Source organism: Saccostrea echinata, unplaced genomic scaffold (assembly GCF_033153115.1).
Source record: "Saccostrea echinata isolate AGI-Se365-2 ecotype Australia unplaced genomic scaffold, CSIRO_AGI_Sech_v1 ptg000016l, whole genome shotgun sequence".
Taxonomy (NCBI): Eukaryota; Metazoa; Mollusca; class Bivalvia; order Ostreida; family Ostreidae; genus Saccostrea; species Saccostrea echinata.
In genome coordinates, this window is record NW_026889765.1 from 23,726,804 (window position 1) to 23,752,415 (window position 25,612).

Here is a 25,612-nt window from a genome sequence, read left to right on the forward strand (position 1 = left end):
CTACTTACAAGTGGTAATAATATATCAATGACAAACTCTATGAGAAGCATCGATGAAACTCTGTTCTACTTTCACTTTCTTCTCCTCTGTTACAGAAGCGCTTAGTGAAAATTTTATTATATGTGAAACGTTTTGAAGATGCATTGATTCTGCAGGCTTGTACATAAATTCCTTCTTACAATACGAATCAAACTTTTGCTGTTAGTTTATATATTTATTATCTGTAAGCAAAGAGTTATTTTTTTTAAAATTCCTAATCAACTACAATTAAGAAATTATGAAACTGTAGCGAATTTCCTATCCTGGAACCAATTCGAGTTTTAGAATATGCCTTCGGAACTCCTCTTATGTTTTCTAGAACACGTGCTCCGTAAATAACAATGGCGGAAAGCGGTAAGAAAAACAGTTTAAAAGAATTCTTATATCATTGTTTTCAGGCATTAGGGGGCTGTATTATCTTTACATTGTAGTGCAAATTATACTCTGATAAGGTTTGTTGACTAATACATCACTGCCGTTTCTATATTTTGCACTACATGAATGATTCACGATTGCACACGTGGTTGACACAGCTGCAAGTCTGCCAGAGCCGACAAATCTCTCTCTTTTTTTATCACGCTTTCTTTATATTATTGATACATTGATTATTTCTGATGAGCAGAGTAGTGTGATAAAAAATTAATGTTCTGTAAAGTGTGTCAGATTCATTATGTTTCATTTTGGAATGCATTTAAAAAGCATTGGTGATTTGTTTTCAGCTATAGCTATGTAGGTTACTATAGTATCCAAATACATTTATTTTACCTATGATATAATAATTCAAATTAGTTTTTAGGTTTAGTATTCATTTTACTGAGAAATCAAAAATCAAATGCAGGAAATTGGTAAATTTTGGGAATAATTATTCAATACTAATAAGTATATTTTTCGTCTTGTGACATAGATTGCATTATTTGGTAATATTTGTAGAGCACAAGAAGAAAAAGAGGAAGAGTGGAGCAATTGATGTTGCAGTATGTATATTTGTCTCTAAAAAATTTAGCATAAATACACAATAAGACTCATATCTTAATCAATTTTAATGTTAATTTTATCATACAAGAAGTCAAGAGTGGAATTGATTATTTCCTGCAAATAGTAAGAGGTCACACACTTTAGCATGTAGGCTAATGTAATTATTTGAGTAAATATGCATGCTTACCCTTGTTTCACTGTCACATGACAAGATATTATGGTGGTCAGGCAGGTTTGGTTGCCAGTGGCCAGAAAGCTCAGTTGGTAAAACGCCAGACTAGTGATTCAGTGGGCCCAGGTTCAAATCCTGGTCTGGTCCATTGCATTTTCCTTGCCAGTTACATATACCTTTATATTTGCAGGAAGCTCAACACTCAGAGAATTTTCTTCTGAAGCCCTCCACTGTTGTGGAACAATTGGACACATCACAATGGCCACTGCTACTCAAGGTAAAGAAGATATTTAAATGCAGATAAAAAAAAAATTATGTTCAAGATTGCTCATTAAATCTTTATAAACTCTGCCATGGGTCATAACATAGATATTATAAAACATGAATAAAAAAAAGTAATTTGAAAATATTTTATCCAGTTCAGAAATGCAAACAATTAATTTTTAATTTTTGTGTGTTTGCAGAATTTTGACAAACTGAATGTGAGGACTGCTCACTATACCCCCATTCCAGCAGGTTGTTCTCCATTGAAAAGACCAATACAGGAATATATCAAGTAGGTTTCTTCCCACCAAATCACAAGATACAGAGTGAATTCTTGTAAAGTATTCTCATTTTAAATTCTTTTTTTTTTTTCCTTCCACTTTTGCAACCTTTTCAATTATGATTTATAGAAGTGGATTTATCAATCTTGACAAACCAGCCAATCCATCTTCACATGAGGTTGTATCATGGGTGAAGAGAATCCTGCGGGTACAGAAGACGGGACACAGTGGGACCCTTGACCCAAAGGTCACGGGGTGCCTCATTGTGTGTGTAGAGAGAGCCACTCGTCTGGTCAAGTCACAGCAAGGAGCAGGGAAGGAGTATGTGTGTATCTTCAAGCTCCACAGTGTAGTAGATGATGAAAAGCTTGTGGCACAGGTGAATTGGATAAACATGCCATAAAAAAACTGGCGAAAATTTTCTAAAAATAGTAAATTTTTCTTCAAGTTAGAAAGTGATTGGGTTCTTGTTTACTGTTCATTTTAAAAAGATAAAAGATCAGCTTGTAAAAGATTTACGTTGATCATATGTACCGGCATGCAAAATAAAAAACAAAGAAAAATAGTATTCAACTTCTGTTGTAATCATGTTTTTGTATGTCAAACTCATGCTGAATGTATGAATTTTATATCACAGAAATTGGAGATGATGACGGGGGCACTGTTCCAGAGACCACCTTTGATTTCTGCCGTGAAGCGACAGCTGAGAATTCGTACTGTGTACGAATGCAAGATGCTGGAGTACAATAAGGATGATGCAATGGGTAAATAGAGCATTAATTTATCCTATAACATGAATGCTAGAAATTCCATTATTTTGCTTAACACTGGAACAATCTATATGAAATTATTTTTGAAAAGCACCCTTGTTTTGATGGCAACTGTGCCAGATAATCAAAACAGAAATTCAGAACTAAATACTTTTATTATAATTTTGTAATTTTTACTGTAAAACTATGAGGCAAGTTATAATCTGCAGAATGCAAGGTTACTACGGTCTAACATTAATGGTGCTTTCACACCTTGCTCAGGTATCTTCTGGGTGAGCTGCGAAGCTGGCACATACATTAGGACAATGTGTGTACATCTCGGTCTCTTTCTGGGGGTCGGGGGACAAATGCAGGAGCTCAGACGAGTTAGATCTGGTATCATGTCAGAAAAGGTGGGTGTTTGAGGTTGGAAAACAAAAGTGTTTTAGTAGATGTCCTTGTTAATTAAACAATAGGTTTTTTTGTTGTTGTATGAATTAGAAAAGTTCACCATTTATTTGAACAAAGAAGCAATTTCTTTGGAGGAAAACAAATGTACATGTATTTGTGACACTGTGTATTGATTTTTCAGGCAAACTTGTACACTATGCATGACGTGTTGGATGCCCAGTGGATGTATGACCACCACAAAGACGAGTCTTATTTAAGGCGGGTGATCAACCCTCTGGAGGCGTTATTGACGTCACATAAAAGAATCATCATGAAAGATACAGCGGTGAGTTTACGTAGAAATCTTTAGATTACAGGGCTTGACATTAACGCTTGTCCGCATGTCCGGTACCAGTGCAAAAAAATTACTGACAAGTGAATATTGCTGGGCACTTGTCTGATTGGACAAGTGCATTTTAATGTAAAGGAGTCTCTAAATAATAAAAAGAACGACTGTAGAAAGTTAATCGGTAGTTTCAAGACGGAAGCTGTACATAAAAACCGGACTTCGATTCACATTCGATCGGGATCAAAGTTCACTAATTGCATACTACTGAAAAGGCATGGAACTTACGAACTTAACAAAGTTTGGATTCTGTTTGATGTTGACAGGTTCACTTGTTGTTGTCAGATAAAATTTCGTTTTATGTGTTTGTTGTATTTATCAATAACATGTGTAATGGACTTAATTTTAGTTTTCAACAGTGTTTGAAAAAACCTTGCGCCCGACCACCCGAGATGCACAAATTTTGCAGCGAGCGAACAAATTTGCATGTACTGACGCCCCGGATGGACGTGTTAAGATTTTCGATAATTAAAATTCATATACTTGATAAATCTTTTTCATATCAAGTAGGGATGTCAAATCGGTCAATATTTAATAATCGGTTACTCGGACGTTTTTCCGATCGAGTACCCGGGTACTCGGTAAAAATGAAAAAAAAGTGTGTTCTTGAGCCCCGTTTAGCTCTGTTAAACCCCAAAGCTGTTTTTATCACGTTTATTAATGTAAATAAACATCGAGTCCAACGGAAATGATTTTTGCTACTAAATTTATTTATCAAATAAACACAAAAGACAAAATTAATACACCAAAAATTACAAATGGTTTACAGTTCTTGTTTAGGATCTACTAGTATTTGATCAATGCAAAATGAGGACAATCTGTTGCGCAGGTTTGATGATCAGACTAGCGAAAGAGAAGGAACAGAATTTGTTGGGATCGTTTAATATTATTTCATATGTTGGTTGTTTCCCCCATATACACTAAACTTACGACGCAAACTGACTCAACATTTTCTGATTCTTTAGTTATTTCTAAATATTTCTTCACTTTTGAAGTGGGTAGCGGCATTTTATGCATGTCCGATTTCGCTGCCGTATATTAACTAAATAATTTTAAAATGATTTAAAGATAATATCATAGACCATACATAAATGATGTTCATTGAAAACAATCATTGAAGCCATCCAAAAATTAAGGACCACACTACGTGTGAACAGCTGTGTACGAAATGATTGGTCACTAATTACTGTAAATACACAGGCGATAACGGGTGTTTTACGGGGGTTTGCCAAACGGAGATCAGACTATAATTGCTATCAAAACATATTTCACACCTATTGTTCCATACGTAATTATCGAATGGGTGCAAAACGGGAACACACCTTTTACGGGTGTAGATGACGGCACGCTAATTACCGTATGCATCTTTAAGTTATTTTTTGATAAGTTTTTGAAAATAATAAGTAGTTTGAAATAAGAAAAAATACACATCCGAGTAACCGAGTACTATTTTTAGTATTCGATACTCGGATGTTCGATCGAGTACCCGGTTAACCGGGTACTCGTTGACATCCCTAATATCAAGTAATAGTATCGGTAGCAAAGTGTAACAAGCCAATAGGAAGAATTCATCAGTCTATAGATTCTGGTTTGAAGTTATGGTGACCTGGTTCCAGTCACATTATCGTTAAAAAACAAATTTATACAAGACAATTTTTTTTTCTCGGGCAAGTAGATCTTTGGCAGGGCTGACAACTTTTACTAGCAGTCAGCCCTGCATGTCTGACTAATTTTACAGTGAGTTTCAAACACTGCATGGTTTTCAAGTTGACAGTATTAGATCTTTATTGAAAAATTTTTGGACAAGTGAAGTTGAAGTTCGGACAAGTAAATGTCTTGGTCACTTGTCCGAATGGACAAGTAGGGAAAAAAGTTAATGTCGAGCCCTGGATTAATTATAGCGGTGAGTTTACGTAGAAATCGTTAGAGTAATTACAGCGGTGAGTTTACGTAGAAATCTTTAGATTAATTACAGTGGTAAGTTTATGAGAAATCTTTAGATTAATCGACAAACACGGTAGAATATACTCGTCAAAGACAAAGATTTATGTTTTAGTGGAATTCTAGTGATCAGTTAAAGTATAAAATATTGTACTTTTAGAATTCTCTAGATTTATAATAAAATCAGATAAATAAAAATAAAATCAGAGAGAATACTTGTCAAAGATACATGTGTATTTAGATAATAAAGCTCATTATTTTTTGTTAATTAAGTGCAAGTTTAAAGAGAGATGTTTCTTGTCTTTAACATTTTACTCAAAGTACCTTCAGTCAAAGTCTCATTTTTGTTGTTTTTTTTTTTTTTGAAAACAGGTGAATGCAGTATGTTATGGAGCTAAAATTATGTTACCTGGTGTCCTAAGATATGAAGATGGAATTGAAGTAAATGAAGAAATCGTGATCTTAACCACAAAAGGAGAAGCAGTTGCTCTCGGTGTGTTCTTGATTTTAAAGACAGAATTTAGGCATACAAAATTCAATGTTATATGATATGAAGTATTAAAAAATAATGGTGGGATGTGAAATATTAAAGGGATTTTGTTCTCTTTTAGCCATTGCCCAGATGACAACGGCAGTTATGGCTACTTGTGACCATGGAATAGTGGCAAAGATCAAAAGGGTTGTCATGGAAAGAGACACATACCCGAGAAAGTGGGGGCTGGGCCCAGTAGCATCTCAGAAAAAGAAAATGATTCTAGCAGGAACTCTAGATAAATATGGAAAACCCAATGAGAAGACACCAGCCAACTGGAAAAAGGGTTACGAAGACTTCAAGTAAGTTTTCATAAATAGTATTTTTATGTTCTTGTTTTTCATGAATTATGTGGAAAATGCAGTGTCATGTATTTGTGCTTATTAGAGCTATTAGTGAAAATTGCATCTTTTTTTTTATTCTAGAATGCACAAAATAAATGTAATAAAAAATCTAACAAAATTGGATGTGGGTAAAGCATTATTTGGGGTACATAAATTTTTCTATTAAAAATTACTATGGAAAATGGGAATAACTCTTGCCCTTTTCGTAAATTTTGGTTAAAATTTTGGTGCATTTTTTTCTACATTGAATATAGAGGAAGTGAAATTGTGTATGATGACATTTATAGATGTGTGAAACCTTTTATACCCAGCAAAAAATTATAATTACAGATGTTTAGACTCACTTCAGAGTGTATGAGGCTTGTCCTGGTCTCATAATAATAAAATTTTAGGGTAAAGGTTATGAAAAAAATCTGGTCAAATTTTGTCTCTTAATTTATCTTTACAGATTATTTTTCATTATATGTAGTATAATAGTATTATGTTCGAAATGAAATCATTTTGATTAATGCATACTAAATCCTTATATTTCCAGATTACAAAGAAGTATGAAAATTAAATTCAAAATCCATTTCTAAGTTATATTATTTATGTGAAATAATGATCTGTTAAACTGAAGCAAAAAAGTTCAAATCAGACATTGGGTAAATTTACATAGTTATGTCCCTTTGCTATAGTAATTCCTATAGGTAATTGAATCGTGCTAAGATTATATTTTCTGCTCATTAGATTTTAGTAGATTTTTTCCTGCATATATTAATGTACATATTAGATTATATTTATCACAAAATAATTTCTGTTGCAATTAAGTTTTACATTGGCTCACATTTTTCACTCAATTGACTGGAGTATTATTCATGTATTCCATTCCCTTTTTTGATATTTTTTTTTCCTTCTCTGTAGTGTGAAGAAAGAACCCAAGGAGGAACCTTCAACAGAAACTGTGGTCAACTCACACAAAGTAAGGAACTGTAAAACTTGTTTGTATCAAACACTAGGCAAGATGACTGTAAATTTGTGCATTATCTTTTTCTTTTAAAAGTTCTTGATACACTTGCTTAGAACTTTATTTAAAATTCAGTAGTAAATGCCAAAGCTAGTCAAATTAGCAAAAATGCAGTATCTAATGCTAACCTGATCAAGTTCTAATGGATAAACGAAAATGTGACAATTTGCAAATTTTTTGCTTTTTATGAATTATGCTTCTCTTAAGGTGTACCAAGAAGCTGTTGTAGAAGCTTGAATTCAGTAATTAGTATAACCCCAAGAAATTGGTGAGATGTAAAAGTACTCCAGATACCGGACCAAATATCCAGGAAAAAAAGTTATTAATTTCTGATGGACTCTCTTCTTGTAGAGAAAGAAGGAAGCCAGTACTTCAGAGGAAAGTGAGCCCCCTTCACCTCAACCTGCTCCTGTGGAAGAGGTGGAAAAGGAGAAAAAGAAGAAGAAAAAGAAGAAGAAGGACAAAAATCAGGAAGCTGATGAAGCAGGGGATGCTCCAGAGGTAAAGGTCATAGGTCATAAGGTCAAATGTTGAGGAAATGTGATGTATTTAAAACAAGTATTTTCTGTATGATACTGATTTGGGATACAGTTGAACTTCGATGACTCGTTCACTGATATCTTGAATATCATGGATATATCGAAATGATTTGGAAGTCCCAATTCCTTATTTCTTGAGTATTTTACCCTGGATGTCTCAACCCTCGGATATCTCGGTCCCATCGGGTTCATGATAATAAGGTTTGACTGTATTTTAGTCTGACAGTTTTCTTTTTTCAGCATTGAGTAAATTATGTCCATAAATGCATTTATTTTCCAACTCTGTAAACTCGGGACATTGGGAACTAAATTTAGACTTAATACATATGATCTTTGTGTTTGAAAGAAACTTTCGTAACTATCTACTACAACCATCTTTGTCAAATTGGTTTCTAGAGAATATTGTTAGAAAAAAAAATGAAACCATTTCACGTATTTTTTTTTAAATCAAAAACCACAATAAACCCATTATCAGGTTTAAATTCCCTGTGTGACCAGTCATGTGGTAAAATTAAAACTAATTTTCACTTTGATTTCTTTAGGAATCACCAGAAAAGAAGAAGAAAAAGAAAAAGCACAAGAAATTAAAAACGGAGGCAGAAAGTGACTGATTAACAGTGTGTGTGTGTGAGAGGTGTGAAATCAACAGTGTGTGAGAGATGGTGTGAGAGAGATTCATGTGGCATTTCTCAGTTTTATCAACAAACTACAGACAACTATGAAAATGCTGTTAAACCTGATACATACATTTATATACCTGTAGATGGGACAGTGACCTGATTGACCAGGTTATGGATACTTGATGTGTTCATATTTTGTATATTTCTCTTTTATATATGTTAAGAATGAAATGTGCTGTTAGTCTGTTAATAAAATTGTTTTCATTCATCGTAATTGTTCATATCTGTCATTTATACATGCTCACCACATGTATTGCTGCTGTTAAGGGCAGGTCTAGGTACTGCTGAACTTACGTCTTGTCTGCCATAAGCACTGAAAATGTGGAAGAATAATCTTTACATGGTATTACTACTAAAAGGAACTGATGAAGTTTTCTCTCAACATTACTATACCCCATGCAACAAGTTGCTGGGGTATAATGTTCTTGACCCATCCATCAATCAGTCCATCAGTCGTTTTTTTTTTTTTTGTCAGCGCAACTCCTCTTAAACACAGAATTTCGTCAAACTTTGCAGATATATATTTAGGACACAGTGTGTAAATGTGCATATTGCCAGGAAATTCCGATTCCATTATTTTTCTCGGAATTTCGGCACTGTTCAACTTATATTTTTGCCCATATCTTGAAGATAGAGATAAACAGTTTGTCAGCGCAACTCCTCTTAAACCGCTGCACAGAATTTCGTCAAATTTTAGATATTTAGGACACAGTGTATGGTGTACGAGGACATGTTCAAGATTATTGCCTCCTATTTTAGACATCTGGGGGGAAAAAAACCTCTCCAGTTTTTTTTTATTTGTAGAGCTGGAGAATTTTTGTAATCGGACACCACATAGAGAGACACAACTTGAAACTGAAGTAGTTTTCATCCAATATACTACAGTATAACATTGTGGTTGGACAAATATGTACTTCTGAAATATTGCCCATACTGCATATATAAAATCTCGTCAATTTTTCCACTGATTGAGGTGTAATGTATTATGGAATTTATTCTTTACAGATAATTTCCATTGAAGAGCTAGCTTTTTGAAACTGATCATTTCAAAAGTTTGCAAGTCATCGCATTCACAGCAAATTTATTTAGTAAAAGGTCCTTGCTTCAAAGTCAAACTCGGCATGAAAAACGCGTCCGAGGGTGTTAAATATTGTCGTGCGTCATTCATAAACTTTTCACATTTTCCAATTCATCTCTAGAACCACTGATCCAATTTTAAGTATGCTAGTAATTGGATGATATTGAAATTCAGGGCCCTGGCCCCCTTATAAAAAGGAGAAATTTTAAGACCCCCCCCCCCTTAAAAAAATAAGATGAATATAAAATGTTGTTTCAAATTCAATTATCAAATACTACACAATACAATTCTATTTGTTTATATACCAATTAAGGGCCCTCATGTGGCAAAAAGAAAGTACATTGTAAACACCTGTATATTTTCATATACTGTAAATGTAATACAATATACATACAAACAAGAGAGAAAGAGTTGCATGATTGATAGAAAAAGACATAAAAAGGAGGAATAAACCATACTTTTTGTACATATACATAAATTCTGAGCAAAAATATTTGTTTTATACACATGTAGTATCCATTTTTTGTAAATAACTTTTTTTATTCATAAAGAAAAATTTCAAGTACCGTACCAATGACAAAATACACATTTTGTGTGTCATTTTCATTGTCGGATAGCAAAATCTCGTTTGCACGGGTCTCTTTTACCCCCCCCCCCCTCCTTTTTTTTTTTTAACTATCTAAGTTTTTTTTTTAAATATCAGACATCAATCTTTTTATCTCCTCTGTTATTAAAACCTTAAGAACCATTGATCCAGAAATGGTAAAAATTGTGTGAAATACACTCGTATGGTTTATCGTTATCCTATGTTACTAGTACACTAAAACACATTACATGTACAATGTATAAGCTGTGAGAAAAAATAGGTAGCAACTGTTCCTTCGCCATGCGCTCGGCACTTTGAAGTGAAATTTGCGGGTCCTTCGGATGAGACCTTAAAAACCGAGGCCCCGTGTCACGGCAGGCGTTGGCACGATAAAGATCCCTCACTGCTCAATGGCCCTGAGTGCCGAGTAAAGGTCAAAATTTGAAGCCCTGACGTCTCTATATGAGTGAAAAATTCTCGAATGGGACGTAAAACAATATACAATCAATCAATCACTGCCCCCCCCCCCCCCCAAAGTTTTTACAGATACTCTCCTCAATGAATTAATTATAACAAAATTCTGCCACATATAACATTTTATTAAATAATTTATCAAACAGAATCCAACATTTTTATAATACTCTACAAGTTGAACACATTTCATGAGAAACGTATATTGTTTGTAAATACAAGCAGCCCCGAACGTTCAGTTTCCTTCCACGGATATATACCCAAAACACTTCCATAATTAGCCATATACAATTACAAACGAACATTAAATATACAGTACATGTAATCTGCTAAAAATGTCAGATGTTGTCGCATATCCTGAACGCTACAAGATGTTAAGACTCTAGTTTCCTCGTCCGTCGTTGTGCCTGTGTAACAACCACTGTATATAATATCAACCGGTGGCAAGAAAACTGACTTCAAGTGTTGAAAAGCAGACCATGTCGCTCAAGACGAGGATCGGAGACCGAGTACAAGTTCATAAAACTGGACAACATGAATTGGCACAAATACATAGAATGTATAGGCACTAATGGATAGGAGACATACTAAAAATATGTCTAATTTAATGTTAAGGTTTAAAATATCAATTAAACATTATTTAATTAAGTAAGATAAAATAAAACGAACAGGACAAATTTATAATTTCCATTAGAAAATGGGGGAAAGGGGGGGGGGGTACTTAAGAATCACAGGTTATGTTTTGTGAAGCCAGAATTTAATTTTACGCCTATCCCTTAAATTTGTCACTAAATCACCGGTACATGACACACTTGATTCTGTATTTGTAAGCCCCATATTAATACAAGGTAAAAACATATTACATCAATAAAAAGATTATCAAAAGAAAAACAATAAAGTAATCTGCCAGGTATAAAAGTCGTTTACCTATTGGCGAACGGGTTTTGACAGGTATAGAAACTAATTGCGCATTTAAAAAAAAAAGGATCGTGCAACACACCTGTCTGAAAAAATACCCAATAATAAATTATGAGAAAGAAGTAAAATTGTTCTCAAATTAAAAGCTATGAAATATCATTTACTCACTGAGAGTGAGAGAGAATATTTATCCGATCAACACTCGTCATCTAAATATTATAGATAGGCGGATCAATCCGCCCCACACAGAAGTAAGTAAAAAGGATACTGAACAGAGCTTGTTCCAGAGGCTCCAGCATGTAAATACTGGTGTTGAGTGTATACTGGAGATACCAGAAATACAAAAAGCCCCTCACTGAATCCACCACACCCATTATCACAGTGCACACTTAAACTTCCCCGAATCTCCGTGATCTTTTAATAGCGTAGGTTGTCTCGCCACCGGAACACGCTATGCCTCGTATGATCGGCGTGTAAGATAAATATATCCTCCCGAGACGCGGAATAAACATTTTATTTATCCGTTGCCAAGCAAGTTGATTAACATATATGTTTGTGTGTACCGTTATTTGATTATTTATGCGATTGTGTTTGCTATATAATGTGTTTGCGATAACATTTTGGAATCATCATACCTGAAATAAAATCGATTATAAGGTGAAAGAGAAATTGAAATAATTCAAGGTAGACTTTTAAAAAGAAATTTTGATACATATACGTGATTTTTATTTGATCAGTGGACACGAGTCAAAAAGTTCTTAATTAGAATTTAAAATATATGCATTTAACTCTTATTCAATGTACAGTATGATTGAGGAATTAACGAGCTAAATTATGAATGGAATGAATAAATAATCAAAAACTTTTTTTTAAATGAATGGATTAAAAAAAGAAAGAAGAAAGTTACATACAAAAGGGAGTGTAGCATTGAAAGAAAAGAAAAGGAGAAACCAAAACATGGCATCTTTAATTATATACAGATACGTCAAATGATTGAAGAGTGATGAATACAGAAATCTAACATTTATTTACGATTTTGAATTCCATGCGTGAAGTCATGCACTGTGCGTTTTTATCTTTCTCTGAATTACGCGAACAGCTTAAGAAGTGTGGGTTTCATGCCCAATGGACACATACATGTATGCGTGAGAGGTACAGGGTAGCAGAGGTACAGGGTAGCAGAACCCGCTAAACCCTTTTAGAGAAGCAATAGATGCAGTACTTGTTTCATTATATGTTGGGATGTGGTATCGTTTTTCAAAACTTAAAGGAGGGCGAGGGCAAAATATTGCATTAAAAATGAAAATAAAACTTGGGAGGAGGGTCTTTTTTTCAACAATAACAAAAAAGAAAAAAAAAAGTGGTGCACCGGTCCTTGTCCAAACTAAATTAACAACAAAAAACTACAGGCTAAAAAAACAAGTGCCCCCTCCAACTACGTGACAAATAATATGATATTCGTGTAGACTTAATATGTCATTATATATGCTGTATTTAAATTGTCACTGATTTGAGATGCTTAATTTGAACTTGAAATGCATTTTGCTCATACCAGAAACATTCATGCATGTAGAGGAAAAATATTTTATACAATAAGGATTGCTGGTACTGTAAGTTAACGATTTTTTTTTCCTTTTCTAACTTTTTGGTACATTATCTTTAATCAAATGCTGGAATTGGCTAGTTCGACCTTACAACAACAAAAAGTGGGGAGAAGGAACTAGCATCTAAATGAAAATTTACATATTAATTAAACCCATGGCAAAAAACTGCACTTAGTAAAAAGTGGGGAGCCCCCCCTTCCCGCGTTCCGGAATTTAGCAGTTAGATTTCTTTGCATTACTTTTCAAACAGCATATCCGGTGATGAGTTTCGAGTTAGAAAAAAAATCCGATAGATGATCATGATGGAAACAATTTGTCAAACGTATCTATGAAAGAAACGTGAAAAATGGCAGGGAATTTTTGGCAGAGTTCACAATAGTAAGAAAGAGATCCAACAAAATTACTAGATCTGAATTTAACAGATAAGCTTGTGCTAAAAAAAAAGTCAAATTGATGGCATTGTCTGTCACAAAAGGAAAAAACGTTTACATAAATATGAGGTCATGTATCATAAAATATCTCGTTCCTTTCAGCCAACAATGGTTGTTTGATAAACAGGATTTAATGAGGGAAAGGCAACAGGATTTAAAAATTCTGAACTCGGAAGAGGATTACCACAAAATACTGATATTTTTTGCTAATTGTAGGTATTTTTAATTTTATTTGAATTGATGGCTACTGTTAAATTGAAAAAAAAAGAAAGATATTTAAGTTTATAATTATCTAAACAAGGTTTGGTTAAAAAACAAATGCTAGTAAGACTATAATTTCTACTTTCACTGTTTTGTGTTTTTAGAAGCAATGCCATGATGTTTAACTTATGTAGTTTCTGACAATTTAATAAGAATTCAGAAAAAAAATATTAATGCAAAAAATATTTGTAAACTCTGTGTAAGTATGGAAAGTACATGTAGATTGAGAAATGTACAGTAAAACATCCTTATAATGAAGTGCCAGGGATGGGTGATTTTGCTTTGTTATGAACACAATTCGTTATATCCATTAAGTTCACAGAATATTTCAAAGCCACAGGGAATGAAAATCACTTGATATAAGGCCAAACCAAAAAATACGTGTGGTTCCGGTTACACTTCCAAAAAAATTAGGGTAGGTAGGTAGGGATTATTTTTTTTTTTTTTTATTTTTATTTTTTTAACAAAACGATTTTCTTAATTTTTTCTAAATAATACCTATCACTGCTTTGCAAATGGCATTTAGATGTGGTGTGATAATATACTAGTCAATATTGGTTGGGGACACCTACATGCTAGCTTGCTTTGGATTTAACACTATTAAACACTTGCACTATGTTTTGCAAGGAGGCCGTTATTGCTGAAACTAAAACTTAAACTGGAGCCATTGATGGAAATTGGGGGGAAATTCCGGAAAAAATATGAAAATTACCAAAAAAAGTTTAGGGTCGGGGGTATAAAATAGGGAAGGTCGGGTAACCGGAACCACACATATTTTTTTATTTGGCCTAAGCATCAATTCTTCATAAGTGTGTTTTACTGTACTCTGTTAACAGCATATTTTTAAATTATACTAAGTACTCTGTATTTTAGTTATACAGTCTTTGGGAGAACAGTTAAAACTTCGACAGCAAGTAATAGCTACAGCTACTGTTTACTTCAAGAGATTCTACGCAAGGTAACACCATCACTTCCCATTCTTTGTACAGCAAAATAAGATTCATTCTAAATTCACTTTAAAATCTTTTGGATTTAATTCAGATCTACATACATTTAATTTTTCCTAACATGCATGTTCAACAAACAGGTAAAGGAAATTAGAAAACTAACGTACTTAATTACAGTCAAACTTCGTTATCTCAAACTCGATGGGACTGAGAAAAAACTTCAAGATATCCTAGGGTTTGAGATATCGAGGGTAAAATACTTAAGAGATACGTGGTTAGGACTTCCTAATAACTTCGAAATATCCATGGTATTCGAGATATCCGTGTTCGAGATACCGAAGTTCAACTGTATATCTCTCAAATTCAAGCTTAATACGAGGGCCGTTCAAAAATTACGCGGACTTGTTGCACAGAAAATATATTTGACGACATAATCAAGCAAAAAATCATAAATAATGTAGAAGAATCTTTTCATATATGATCATCAAAATTTCATATCAAAATATTGTAAATTGGTATCAATTTCAAGTTATTTAACAGGACATCTCATGAAGTCACGGCACAGTAAAACTTTCAACGTCACAGGCATTTTAAAAAATGGGAGCTTTCATTTTCTCAATATTTTCCTTTAGTATTTGATACTTTATAGGTTTGGTTACCTTATCCACTCAGAATAAACATCCATATACCATTTCTGATTCAGCTTAAAAACTATAAAACTATCATTGTGTGTTTTAGTTTGTGTTTAACCCCAAAACTGCAGATATTCCTGAAGTAAGGTTTGACATCAGTCGATCTCAATCACATTCTTCACAGCCCAGATCAGTGTTTTGTCGATGAACTTCTTCCATTCCTCCCGGATTGCCTTTTGACTAAGGTCTATCAGTCTAAAATTCTTTTTAGCTCACCTGAGCTGAAAGCTCAAGTGAGCTTTTCTGATCACATTTTGTCTGTAATCCGTCTGTCTGTCCGTTTGTCCATCCGTCTGTAAACTTTTCACATTTTCAACTTCTTCTCCAGAACCACTGGGCCAATTTCAACCAAACTTGCCACAAAGCATCCTTGGGTGAAGGGGGTTCAAGTTTGTTCAAATGAAGGGCCATGCCCTCTTCCAAGGGGAGATAATTAAGAATTGGTGAAAATTTGGTGTCATCTTTTAAAAATCTTCTTCTCAAGAACCATTGAGCCAGAAAAGTTTAAAATTATGTGAAACCTTCATTACATAGTGTAGATTCAAGTTTGTTCAAATCATGACCCCCGGGGGTAGGGTGGGGCCACAATGGGGGATCAAACTTTTATATAGGAATATATAAGGAAAATCTTTAAAATTCTTCTTCTCAAGAACAACAAAGCCACAATTAGTCATATTGATGTGGAATCATCCTCAAGTAGTGTAGTTTCAAGTTTGTTCAAATCATGACCCCCGGGGGTAGGATGGGGCCACAATGAGGGATCAAAGTTTTATATAGGAATATATAGAAAAAAATCTTCTTCTCAAGAACAACAAAGCCACAATTAGTCATATTGATATGGAATCATCCTCAGGTAGTGTAGATTCAAGTTTGTTCAGATCATTACCCCCGGGGATAGGGTGGGGCTACAATTTGGGATCAGTTTTACATAGGAATATATAGGAAAAATCTTTAAAAATCTTTTCAAGAACAGGAAAGCCATGATTAGTCATATTGATATGAAAGCATCCCCAAATATTGTAGATTCAAGTTCAAGGCATCCTCCAGTAGTAGGGTGGGGCCATAATGAGGGATCAAAGTTTTACAAAAGGACATATATAGGAAATATCTTTAAAAATCTTCTTCAATCTCAAGAACAACAAAGCCATTTTTAGTCATATTGATATGGAAGCATCCTCAGGCAGTGTACATTCAAGTTTGTTCAAATCATGACCCCCCCCCCCCCCCCCCCCCCCAGGGTAGGGTGTTAGACATCTTTAAAATTCCGTTTTAAAGAACAGCAAAACCATGATTAGTTATATGAAGATAGAGGCATCCTCAGAAGGTTTATATTCAATTTCATTCAGAACATGGCACCTTGGGGTAGGGTATGCCTAGAACAGGCGATCAAAGCTTTATATATGAATATATAGGAGAAATCTGTTGACGTAGAACAGCAGGGCCATATTGACTCAGGTGAGCGTTGTGGCCCATGGGCCTCTTGTTTACATTTTGTAAAGATGTGTTGGATATTCCACTGGTTTACTTCATGTTTCATTAGGATTATTCTGGGTCTCTATTGGCATTTTCCCAGCATGATTCATGATTTGATAAAAGTGCGCTGCTCCGTCAAATCACGAGACGTCATTTTTGCAGTTGATTTCGTAGGAATCACATCGGAGAAAAAATACAATATTTCTCTTAGTACTTCAAATATTACGCCAGAAATCTAAATACTTAATAATAAAACAATAAAAAGAAATTTTAGAGAAAATTTTTGAATAATATCATGAAATGTGGAAAATAAATGAATAAAATTTTGGATACCGCATGTTTGTTTTTAAACATTTTTGCCGTGCTCCGTATATCACCATCAGCAGTATCAAAACGGCAATAATTTTATGAAATATTAAACAAAATGAAATCAAAAATGTTTACCAAGAATTTATTGGAATTTTTAAGAAATATGTTCCGGTGAAATTTCAATTCTATATGACGTCTGTTAGAGTAAATAATAGCAGAGTCCATGTAATTTTTCAACAGCCCTCGTAAATAATTAATAACATGTAATATTGAATTGTGGTTTTTGTAGATGGATTTGCATTTACCTGTACAATGTCCCCAGATACTGCACTAACTTTTTTAAATACATATAAAGGGTACCTCGAAGTGGGTGCATAATTCTAATACAGATACTGAGATACATGTATTATTTATGACTTTCTAGGAATTCTCTCAAATGCATTGATCCTTGGTTGATGGCTCCCACATGTGTGTTTCTAGCGTCAAAAGTGGAGGTAAGTTTTCTTTTCAAAAGATTATGAAATGAAATATTCTTGTTAATTTTACATGAATTATGACTATATCAACGGATGTTACAAATGCCTACATTATGTTGTGAAATAACTAAATTTAATGGGAATTAATTTTCTTTGCTTTCCTGGTATGAAGAGACCCACAGATTTATTGCCTCCACGAAATGTTAAATTTCAAATACTGTAGATCACTAAATTTTCGCGACACCTTATTTTCGCGAGATAGTCATTGACTTTTTATTAGTGAGACATAATTTTCACGAATTGTTGTTATTCCTCTATATAATCTTAATGAATACTATTATACGCAAGAATGATATTTTCGCGTGCTCACTGTCTCGTGTAATTACGTGAAAATAAAGTTCTCGCTAATAAAAAGTGATTTACAGTATGTAACAACTCAGCACTCCTTCAACGCCAAAATCAATTCCCCATTAATCACTGTTTTTTTCCTCAGACCACGAAAATTTGACCCCATGAAAATATGTGATTTTACAGTAATATATACCCCATTGATATAATGATGTACGTTTGTTCATGTATTATAGCGCAATTGTTGATTAAATTTAATTTAAAGCTATATATGGCGTAACTGATCTAAAAAATGAAAATATGAAATTGAGTGTAGATATACATGATAAAATGTTATTTACTTTCAAATTAAAATTTTTACCTATTTTGAACTTGAATAACCTCATGTTTCTATATTTAAATTGATTAAATGTGTGTTTTATTTAAATGTGGAGTCAGTAAATAAATCGGTTAATGTTTAAATTTTTTGATATCTTTGAAACACGGTTGATTTAAATTGTGTAATTTACTGAAAAGTCCTATCTTTATATAAAGTAATAAATCAAATAGAAAGATATTTTAAATTTTGGTTATCTGAACTTATCAAAAACACGCCATATTTGACTTTCAATCAAATTTCTTTTTCTAGGAATTTGGTGTTATATCAAACAGTCGACTAATGACGACTTGCCAGACAGTGGGTAAGGGAACAATCAACAACAATTTATTTCTGATTGTTTTAGTGTTCTGTACATGAGTGAAGGGAATTTTTCTAGAAATTTTAAGAATTTCTATTTTAAGAACCTCACAGATTGAGTAAATGAAAGCATTTAATTGTTGTTAATTGTTGTTTTAGTAAAGAACAAGTTTTCCCATGCCTATCCCCAGGAATACCCATACAGAATTAACAGTGTGTTGGAGTGTGAATTCTTCCTGCTCGAAATGATGGTAATTAAAAAATGAATCTTAAGAATGTGATGCTGCTTTTAGATTCAATTTTCCATTCTTCAAAATTTTTTTGACTAACAGTGGCTGTGGAATCATTTCATACTCGTAGTCCTGTATAAATTGTTAATTTTGATTGCCATTTACTTTTTTCGTTTAACAGAGAAGGATTTGTTTAATTATTTATAATTTCAGTATCGATCTTATATCCCCCTATCAAAGTATATTTTGAGTGACAGAGCGTGTTCTGATGCTTGTTTTTCAGGATTGTTGCCTGGTACTTTATCATCCATACAGACCTTTAACAGAGTATTTCAAAGAATTGTCACATGAAGACTCACTCTACCCCCTGGCTTGGTAAGAATTCCTTTTTGTTTTCATTGTTTTACTATAGAATATATCACAGAACTAATCAGTCTCTTTTATTCTGATTGGAATAGGAAGAAATAGTTCAGGATCTGAACAGTTTCTATTCAAATACATGTTTAGATACTTTTTTATTTGCCATCATAAAATGAACATTTTACTTTCTTGTTTCAATATTGGTACTCATTTGCTTAATTTTTTTATGCATGTTATTATATGGTACCTAGGGAAATATGTATACAGGGTTGTTGACATTTTGAAATAAAATTGCTATAACCTGCTCTTATTTATATCTTTATCCTACTTTTTACTTTCAGGAGGATCATAAATGACAGTCTGAGGACAGATGTTTGTCTTCTATACCCACCCTATCTCATTGCTTTAGGTATGTACCCACCCTATCTCATTGCGTTAGGTATGTACCAACCCCATCTCATTGCTTTAGGTATGTACCCACCCCATCTCATTGCTTTAGGTATGTACCCACCCTATCTCATTGCTTTAGGTATGTACCAACCCCATCTCATTGCTTTAGGTCTGTACCCACCCCATCTCATTGCTTTAGGTATGCTAACACACTATCTCATTGCTTTAGGTATGTACCCACCCCATCTCATTGCTTTAGGTATGCTAACACTCTATCTCATTGCTTTAGGTATGTATCCACCCTATCTCATTGCTTTAGGTATGTACCCACCCCATCTCATTGCTTTAGGTATGCTATAGGAGTGAAACGGTTCACCGCGGTATCGATGCACCGCGGTATTTTTTCTCGGTTTGATACACGGAGCAAAATCTCTAATTTTCGGTTCGGTTCATTTTTCGGTCCGGATTGTTATTCAGTCGGGTTTGGCATAAGGTATAACACGTTACCCAGAATAAATAAGTATAGAAAACGTAAATTTTTGATGACTGATAGCTTGTAAAATAATTTTTGACAGTCAAATAATTTTAATCAATTTCTTCTAGTCAATTTGCAAATAAAATTCGTAAAATAGGTGACTAGATTTAGAAAAAGAAAGCATAAAACAACGTAGAATTTGTTTTCTTCTATCAAAATGTATCGTATCGAAAATAACCGAACCGAGACAAAATTATACAATACGTATCGAACCGTGAAGGAGGTGTATCGTTTCACCCCTAGTATGCTAACACTCTATCTCATTGCTTTAGGTAAGTATCCACCCTACCCACCCTATCTCATTGTTTTAGGTATATATCCACCTTATCTCATTGTTTAGATATGTACCCACCCTATCTTATTGCTTTAGAAAAGTACCCACCCTATCTCATTGCTTTAGAAAAGTACCCACCCTATCTCATTGCTATAGGTATGTACCTTCTCTGTCTCATTGCTTTAGGTAAGTACCCACCCTATCTCAAAAGCAATCATTATAAAGTCATTAGGTCAGAAAAAGCAGATAATTTGTTATAGAATGTATAATTTTTCTAACTGAAACATCTTTTGTTTCAAGGCTTGAAGGAACCAGTGGAATTGAGATTATTCAACGAATTTAGACTTAATTTTAATCACCTATAAAATGATTATAAAAAGTATGTTAAAATTCAAAATTGTAATTAACAACATTGTGGTAATGTAATTTAACCAACCATCTTTGGACTTTGGTCCTTTAGGCCATTGAGTCTAGTGTTTTCCTGTGTAACTATCTTCGGGTACTGTATTTTAGAATGTTTACAAGCAACTGTTGTCCTCAGCTGTATTAAAGTACATTACATATTTACTGTCCTTTATTTCACAGCTTGTCTACACATTGCTAGTGTCATACAACAGAAGGATCTCAAACAGTGGCTGGCAGAATGCAGTGTAGACATGGATAAGGTAGTACAGTAAAACAGGGTTATAGTGAAGACACTTATAATGTAAAACTTGCTTAGTAGGAAGATGGATGTAGCAAAGTTATGGATATAGCCAAGTAATGTACAGTAAAACATAGTGATAGAGAATACACTTACAGTGAATTCACTCTTTCAGCGAAGTAAATTTTAGTCCCCATAGCCAAGTAAATTCACAGGTCTCAAGGACTTTGCCTTAACAGAGAACACACTTTTTAATGAATTGACGCTTACAGTGAAGTGGGTTTTTTTTCACTGTGGTTTAAAACAGAATATTTACATTTGCTGTGTTTTTCTACTAAGCCAACTTTGAAATTGATTTGAAAGCCATTTTCGTGTATACTCACCTGTCGAAATAAATGTACACAGAGAAACTCGCGCTAAAGTGACGTCACAATGAGGCTACAGAGACGTTAATAAAAATATGACGATACAGAGCAACGAGAAATTCACATTGAGTATATTTTTGGTGCTTTTAAACACTTAAATTATAAATATAAGGAATGTTTTTAAGTTCAGTGTGAAAAATATGCCTACGTGCAAGTCTGTGTGATTGACACAAATAACTTACACAAAACTTAAAGATATACACGCTATATAAACGCGATTTTTTATGTGAAACAAAATTATTAAATGATTTGAGAAACATGATGTGTAATAAAAAATAATTACTTTCCACAAAGTTTTACTAAATAAGTCATTGTAATTACAAAAAAATTAAGCAAGATCTGCAATTAAGAATTCAGCCTATTCATGAATATTGATGAAGGAAGTGCGTAAACAGGATATAGACACGCATGTCCGCGGGAAATCATAGACAACGAGGTACGTTGCATTTTGACTACTACAGTGTATTTTGAATAAAAGTTAATATCTGTCATTACAGAGTAGATGGTTAATAATGGTTGTTTTCAAAGATAAGTACTGTAGATTCCTAAATATACGCGAGAAATAAATTATCGCGTAATTACGCGAGAAGCACCACTCGCGATATAGAACTACTCGCTTTATTTTTATGGTGCTTTAATGTATGTAAAATCTCTAGATAAATCACCCATTCGCGAATTATTGTTCTCGCGGTTTGATGCCCTTGGGAGATTTCACGATATTAAGTACTCGCATAAAATAAGGAATTTACAGTATCTTCAAACATAAAACGTATGCCATCCATGTCAAAAGCTATTTTGTATACCAAACGGCCTACCTCGTTTTCTTGACGCCATTTGTGTTTATCAATCTAAAAGTAGCGACGTTGTCACATGACGCATGAATTTAAATATAGCATTACTTTCCTAGAAGGATAATAAATAATTATAATTTGAGATCTTTATAATGCGTTCATTTCCAATTGTGTAATTTACAATATTTTCGTAACTTTATTTGGTAAACAAAATAAATAAATTTCCAACTTTATTTTTAACTTACACAAGTTATAGCGTGTATATCTTTAAAAACATTCCTTAATTAAAAACTTAACAGATGTATAGAATCACATTTATAATGATTCAAAATTATTGGTCCTTTGCACTTCATGTAAAGCATGTTTTACTGTATAGCCCATATCTGTTACAGATATCATTTTTGTGTTGTTAATGATCATATTTGCATTTAACTTGAGAACATTTTAAAAGATGTAAAATCCAATCTAAATACATCCAAACCTTCTTATAGCCATTCTGATATGACTGAGAAAAAAAAAACAACTTGAGGATATTTGTGGATTAGAAGTATTGAGATTAAAGTATAAACTAAAAAAGTGATAGGGACTTCAAACTCACTTCAACCTATCCATGATATTCAAAATATCAATGTTCTAAATGCTGAAGTTCACTGTACTGTAATGTCTCATTTTAGATCTTGGAGATATCAAGGCAAATACTGGCATTGTATGAATTGTGGAAGAACTATGATGAAAAAAAGGAAATAGCAGGGATTCTTGAAAAAATGCCAAAGTCAAGAACAACGTAGGTATTCAGTACTGGAAATGAATTTTTTATTCAAAAAAAAAAAAAAATTATGAATTTCTTAAGCACTTCTCATCTGCAAAAATTTGAAATTGTGAACCAGTTTCCTGGATTGTTCATTTTTTGATCTGAAGTCTTCATAGCAGAAACTTGTTTTCACAAACTACATTGGTATCAGGGATAGGTGAAATTAAGAAGCAGCAAATAAAAAGCAATCAGCAGTTCATACATTGTATTCTACTCAAGTTTCTTGAGCTTTTCCCTAGGGCTGGGACGATACAACATTTTCTATATCGATATGTATCACGACATTTGAGCCACGATACAATATGTATCATGATATGTTGAATTAGTTATAAAATGTTTTTGTATTGAAATGAACAAAACATTTCTTCACATATAAGAATAATTAATTCAAAAAAAAGTATATCTGTTGTAAAACAAAATTATTTTTCACAAGTGGTGTTTATTATTATGTATTTCATATTTATATTTTGCCTATTTATTATATATATTTAACCCAAAATGTTCAGTAAAAAAAGAAAAAACGTGTCAGAAATTTTTTTGCAATATTTTCGATATTTCTTCATACATATCGATATGCGTATCATCCTCACATTGAATCGATATTATCGATATCTCGATATATTGTCCCAGCCCTACTTTTCCCCTAAATACATTCCAGGTCGTATTTAGATAAAAATTAGGGATGGCAATTTGTAACCGGTTAACCGATTACTCGGTCAGAACGATGGTAATCGGTTAGAAAATCTGTAATTGGTTAGTCGGAAAAAATAAAATATATAAATTTGCAATATTTTCGATATTTCTTCATACATATCGATATGCGTATCATCCTCACATTGAATCGATATTATCGATATCTCGATATATTGTCCCAGCCCTACTTTTCCCCTAGATACATTCCAGGTCGTATTTAGATAAAAATTAGGGATGGCAATTTGTAACCGGTTAACCGATTACTCGGTCAGAATGATGGTAATCGGTTAGAAAATCTGTAATCGGTTAGTCGGAAAAAATAAAATATATAAATTTGAACGCAATCTTCTTAAATTCATTTTTAAAAAAAGAAACCTCAGTGTAAATGTTGATAATTTAGCTTTTTGCACATATCAATTTAAGCTGATTTAGCGGTAATTATGACTTTCCGGATTGAGATCGAGGGGTAATTGGTCTCTTTGTGAAGTGTTAATTACTGTTTAAACACCATGTCGTTATCCCGACTGTCCTGTAATTTTTAATGATATAAAAAAAAATCACCGTTGAGCACTGTGAATTGATATGTCTATTTTTTGCAGTTATCTATCAAATTATATTATTAGACAAACATTGTAAACTAAACGAAAGTTAATAATTATTCCGACTTAGTTTTGATTGTGGTGACAATGCAGTATGAAGAAATCAGCTCTGGAAAATTATCAATGTCTGATTTCTCAGGCACGTTTCATGGGTTTTCTTAATTTTTTCTTGTCTATTGATATTGAAATAAAATTGTGTACATGTAGTTTCCTGATCGAGGTAAACATAATATTTCTATGTTTATAAGAACAGAGCTTCTTAAAAAATGTGTATTTTGATACGATTAACCAGTTAATCGGTCGGAACGTCTTGCGGTTAACCGATTAGCATTTCTGTAATCGATTGCCATCTCTAATAAAAATGCTTTATAGGTTGTCATATGAAGCTATTGTTGATGAGGTCCACAAATTGTATTTGACTTTATTTCCATCTTCCTCTTGAGATCTGAAGTTTAAAAGATGTAATCATCAGAATCTCCAAACCTTTAGCTAAGGAGATAAAATGCATCTGTGTGCAAAATATTTTTTTGTAGCTTGCCAAAACGAATATTTTAAGTCGTCAAAATTTGATAGAATTTATCACTACAATAAGATTGAAAAATATCCCAGTTGTTTAATATAGCCTGTTGAATAAAAATTATGAACTTTAATTTGGAGATGACAATATCTATATTTAAATATTAATTTGTCAGGAAGAGAATGTTGACTCAGGTGAGCATTGTAGCCCATGGGTCTCTTTTTTATTACCAGGGTTGAATTTGTTTCATTTTAAGTCGTGTACCAGGATACATTTACTTATATTAATAATCAGGGGAAAAATAGTTTCTGAATTCATTCTGGGTTTACGTTACAGCCCTGCTTCACCTCAAGAAGTTACTGCCCAGCAACAGAATAGTCAACAGAATGTGGTATAGAGACAATTCTAATGCAACAAAAGAATAATCAATAAGATGTGGTGTGGAGATAATTCTAATGAATCAGCATCTAATTATCAACAAGATGTGGTGTAGAGACTATTTACTGATAAGGAGTTAAAACTATACAGTACCATCACATCCAGATATTGGATGACTTTGGTATTTTATAGAGAGGAGAAACAAAATGGGAACTGAAAACAGGACGTCGCCTAGCAACATTTTAGAAAAAAAGAAGATATTTTAAATGTACTGTAATTTTGTCAAAAGGTGCTTTAGAAGGCTTTTGTAATTTTGTAACGAATTGATTTGTTGTAAACAATATGAATGTATTAATTACAAAAAGACTGTAGATATTG

The 25,612-nt window shown here is 33.2% G+C and overlaps 2 protein-coding genes and 1 long non-coding RNA gene across 3 annotated transcripts; 2 read left to right on the forward strand and 1 right to left on the reverse strand.

The window, feature by feature from the left end:
- The first annotated feature begins 327 nt into the window (after positions 1-327).
- LOC133189029 (H/ACA ribonucleoprotein complex subunit DKC1-like) lies at positions 328-8,526 on the forward strand. The gene is made up of 13 exons (XM_061324471.1): positions 328-393; positions 970-1,013; positions 1,377-1,463; positions 1,651-1,742; positions 1,861-2,110; positions 2,369-2,495; positions 2,763-2,893; positions 3,073-3,216; positions 5,590-5,710; positions 5,829-6,051; positions 6,997-7,054; positions 7,451-7,600; positions 8,181-8,526. Exons 1-13 carry the CDS (start codon positions 381-383, stop codon positions 8,247-8,249), a joined length of 1,509 nt encoding a protein of 502 aa, XP_061180455.1. The 5' UTR covers positions 328-380; the 3' UTR covers positions 8,250-8,526.
- Positions 8,527-10,560: 2,034 nt separating this feature from the next.
- LOC133189030 (uncharacterized) lies at positions 10,561-11,860 on the reverse strand. The gene is made up of 2 exons (XR_009721387.1): positions 11,640-11,860; positions 10,561-11,052 (listed from the first exon to the last, which is right to left on the reverse strand). It is a non-coding gene; the product is annotated as an uncharacterized LOC133189030 (long non-coding RNA).
- Positions 11,861-13,252: 1,392 nt separating this feature from the next.
- LOC133189034 (cyclin-C-like) lies at positions 13,253-25,357 on the forward strand. The gene is made up of 11 exons (XM_061324476.1): positions 13,253-13,353; positions 13,509-13,618; positions 14,541-14,625; positions 17,513-17,582; positions 18,541-18,592; positions 18,748-18,839; positions 19,102-19,193; positions 19,520-19,587; positions 20,963-21,042; positions 22,911-23,020; positions 25,193-25,357. The coding sequence occupies exons 1-11, from the start codon at positions 13,322-13,324 to the stop codon at positions 25,251-25,253; spliced, it is 852 nt and encodes a 283-aa protein (XP_061180460.1). The 5' UTR covers positions 13,253-13,321; the 3' UTR covers positions 25,254-25,357.
- Positions 25,358-25,612: the final 255 nt, after the last annotated feature.

What these genes read in the sequence shown, in the direction of transcription:
- LOC133189029 (XM_061324471.1), top strand. An exon ending in ATGAAAAGCTTGTGGCACAG is followed by an intron (nt 2,111 to 2,368) that starts GTGAATTGGATA and finishes TTTATATCACAG; the next exon opens with AAATTGGAGATGATGACGGG. An exon ending in AGGAGAAGCAGTTGCTCTCG is followed by an intron (nt 5,711 to 5,828) that starts GTGTGTTCTTGA and finishes GTTCTCTTTTAG; the next exon opens with CCATTGCCCAGATGACAACG.
- LOC133189034 (XM_061324476.1), top strand. Translation starts at nt 13,322, where the DNA reads ATGGCAGGGAATTTTTGGCAGAGTTCACAATA. An exon ending in ACTGATATTTTTTGCTAATT is followed by an intron (nt 13,619 to 14,540) that starts GTAGGTATTTTT and finishes TCTGTATTTTAG; the next exon opens with TTATACAGTCTTTGGGAGAA. An exon ending in TTCAAGAGATTCTACGCAAG is followed by an intron (nt 14,626 to 17,512) that starts GTAACACCATCA and finishes ATGACTTTCTAG; the next exon opens with GAATTCTCTCAAATGCATTG.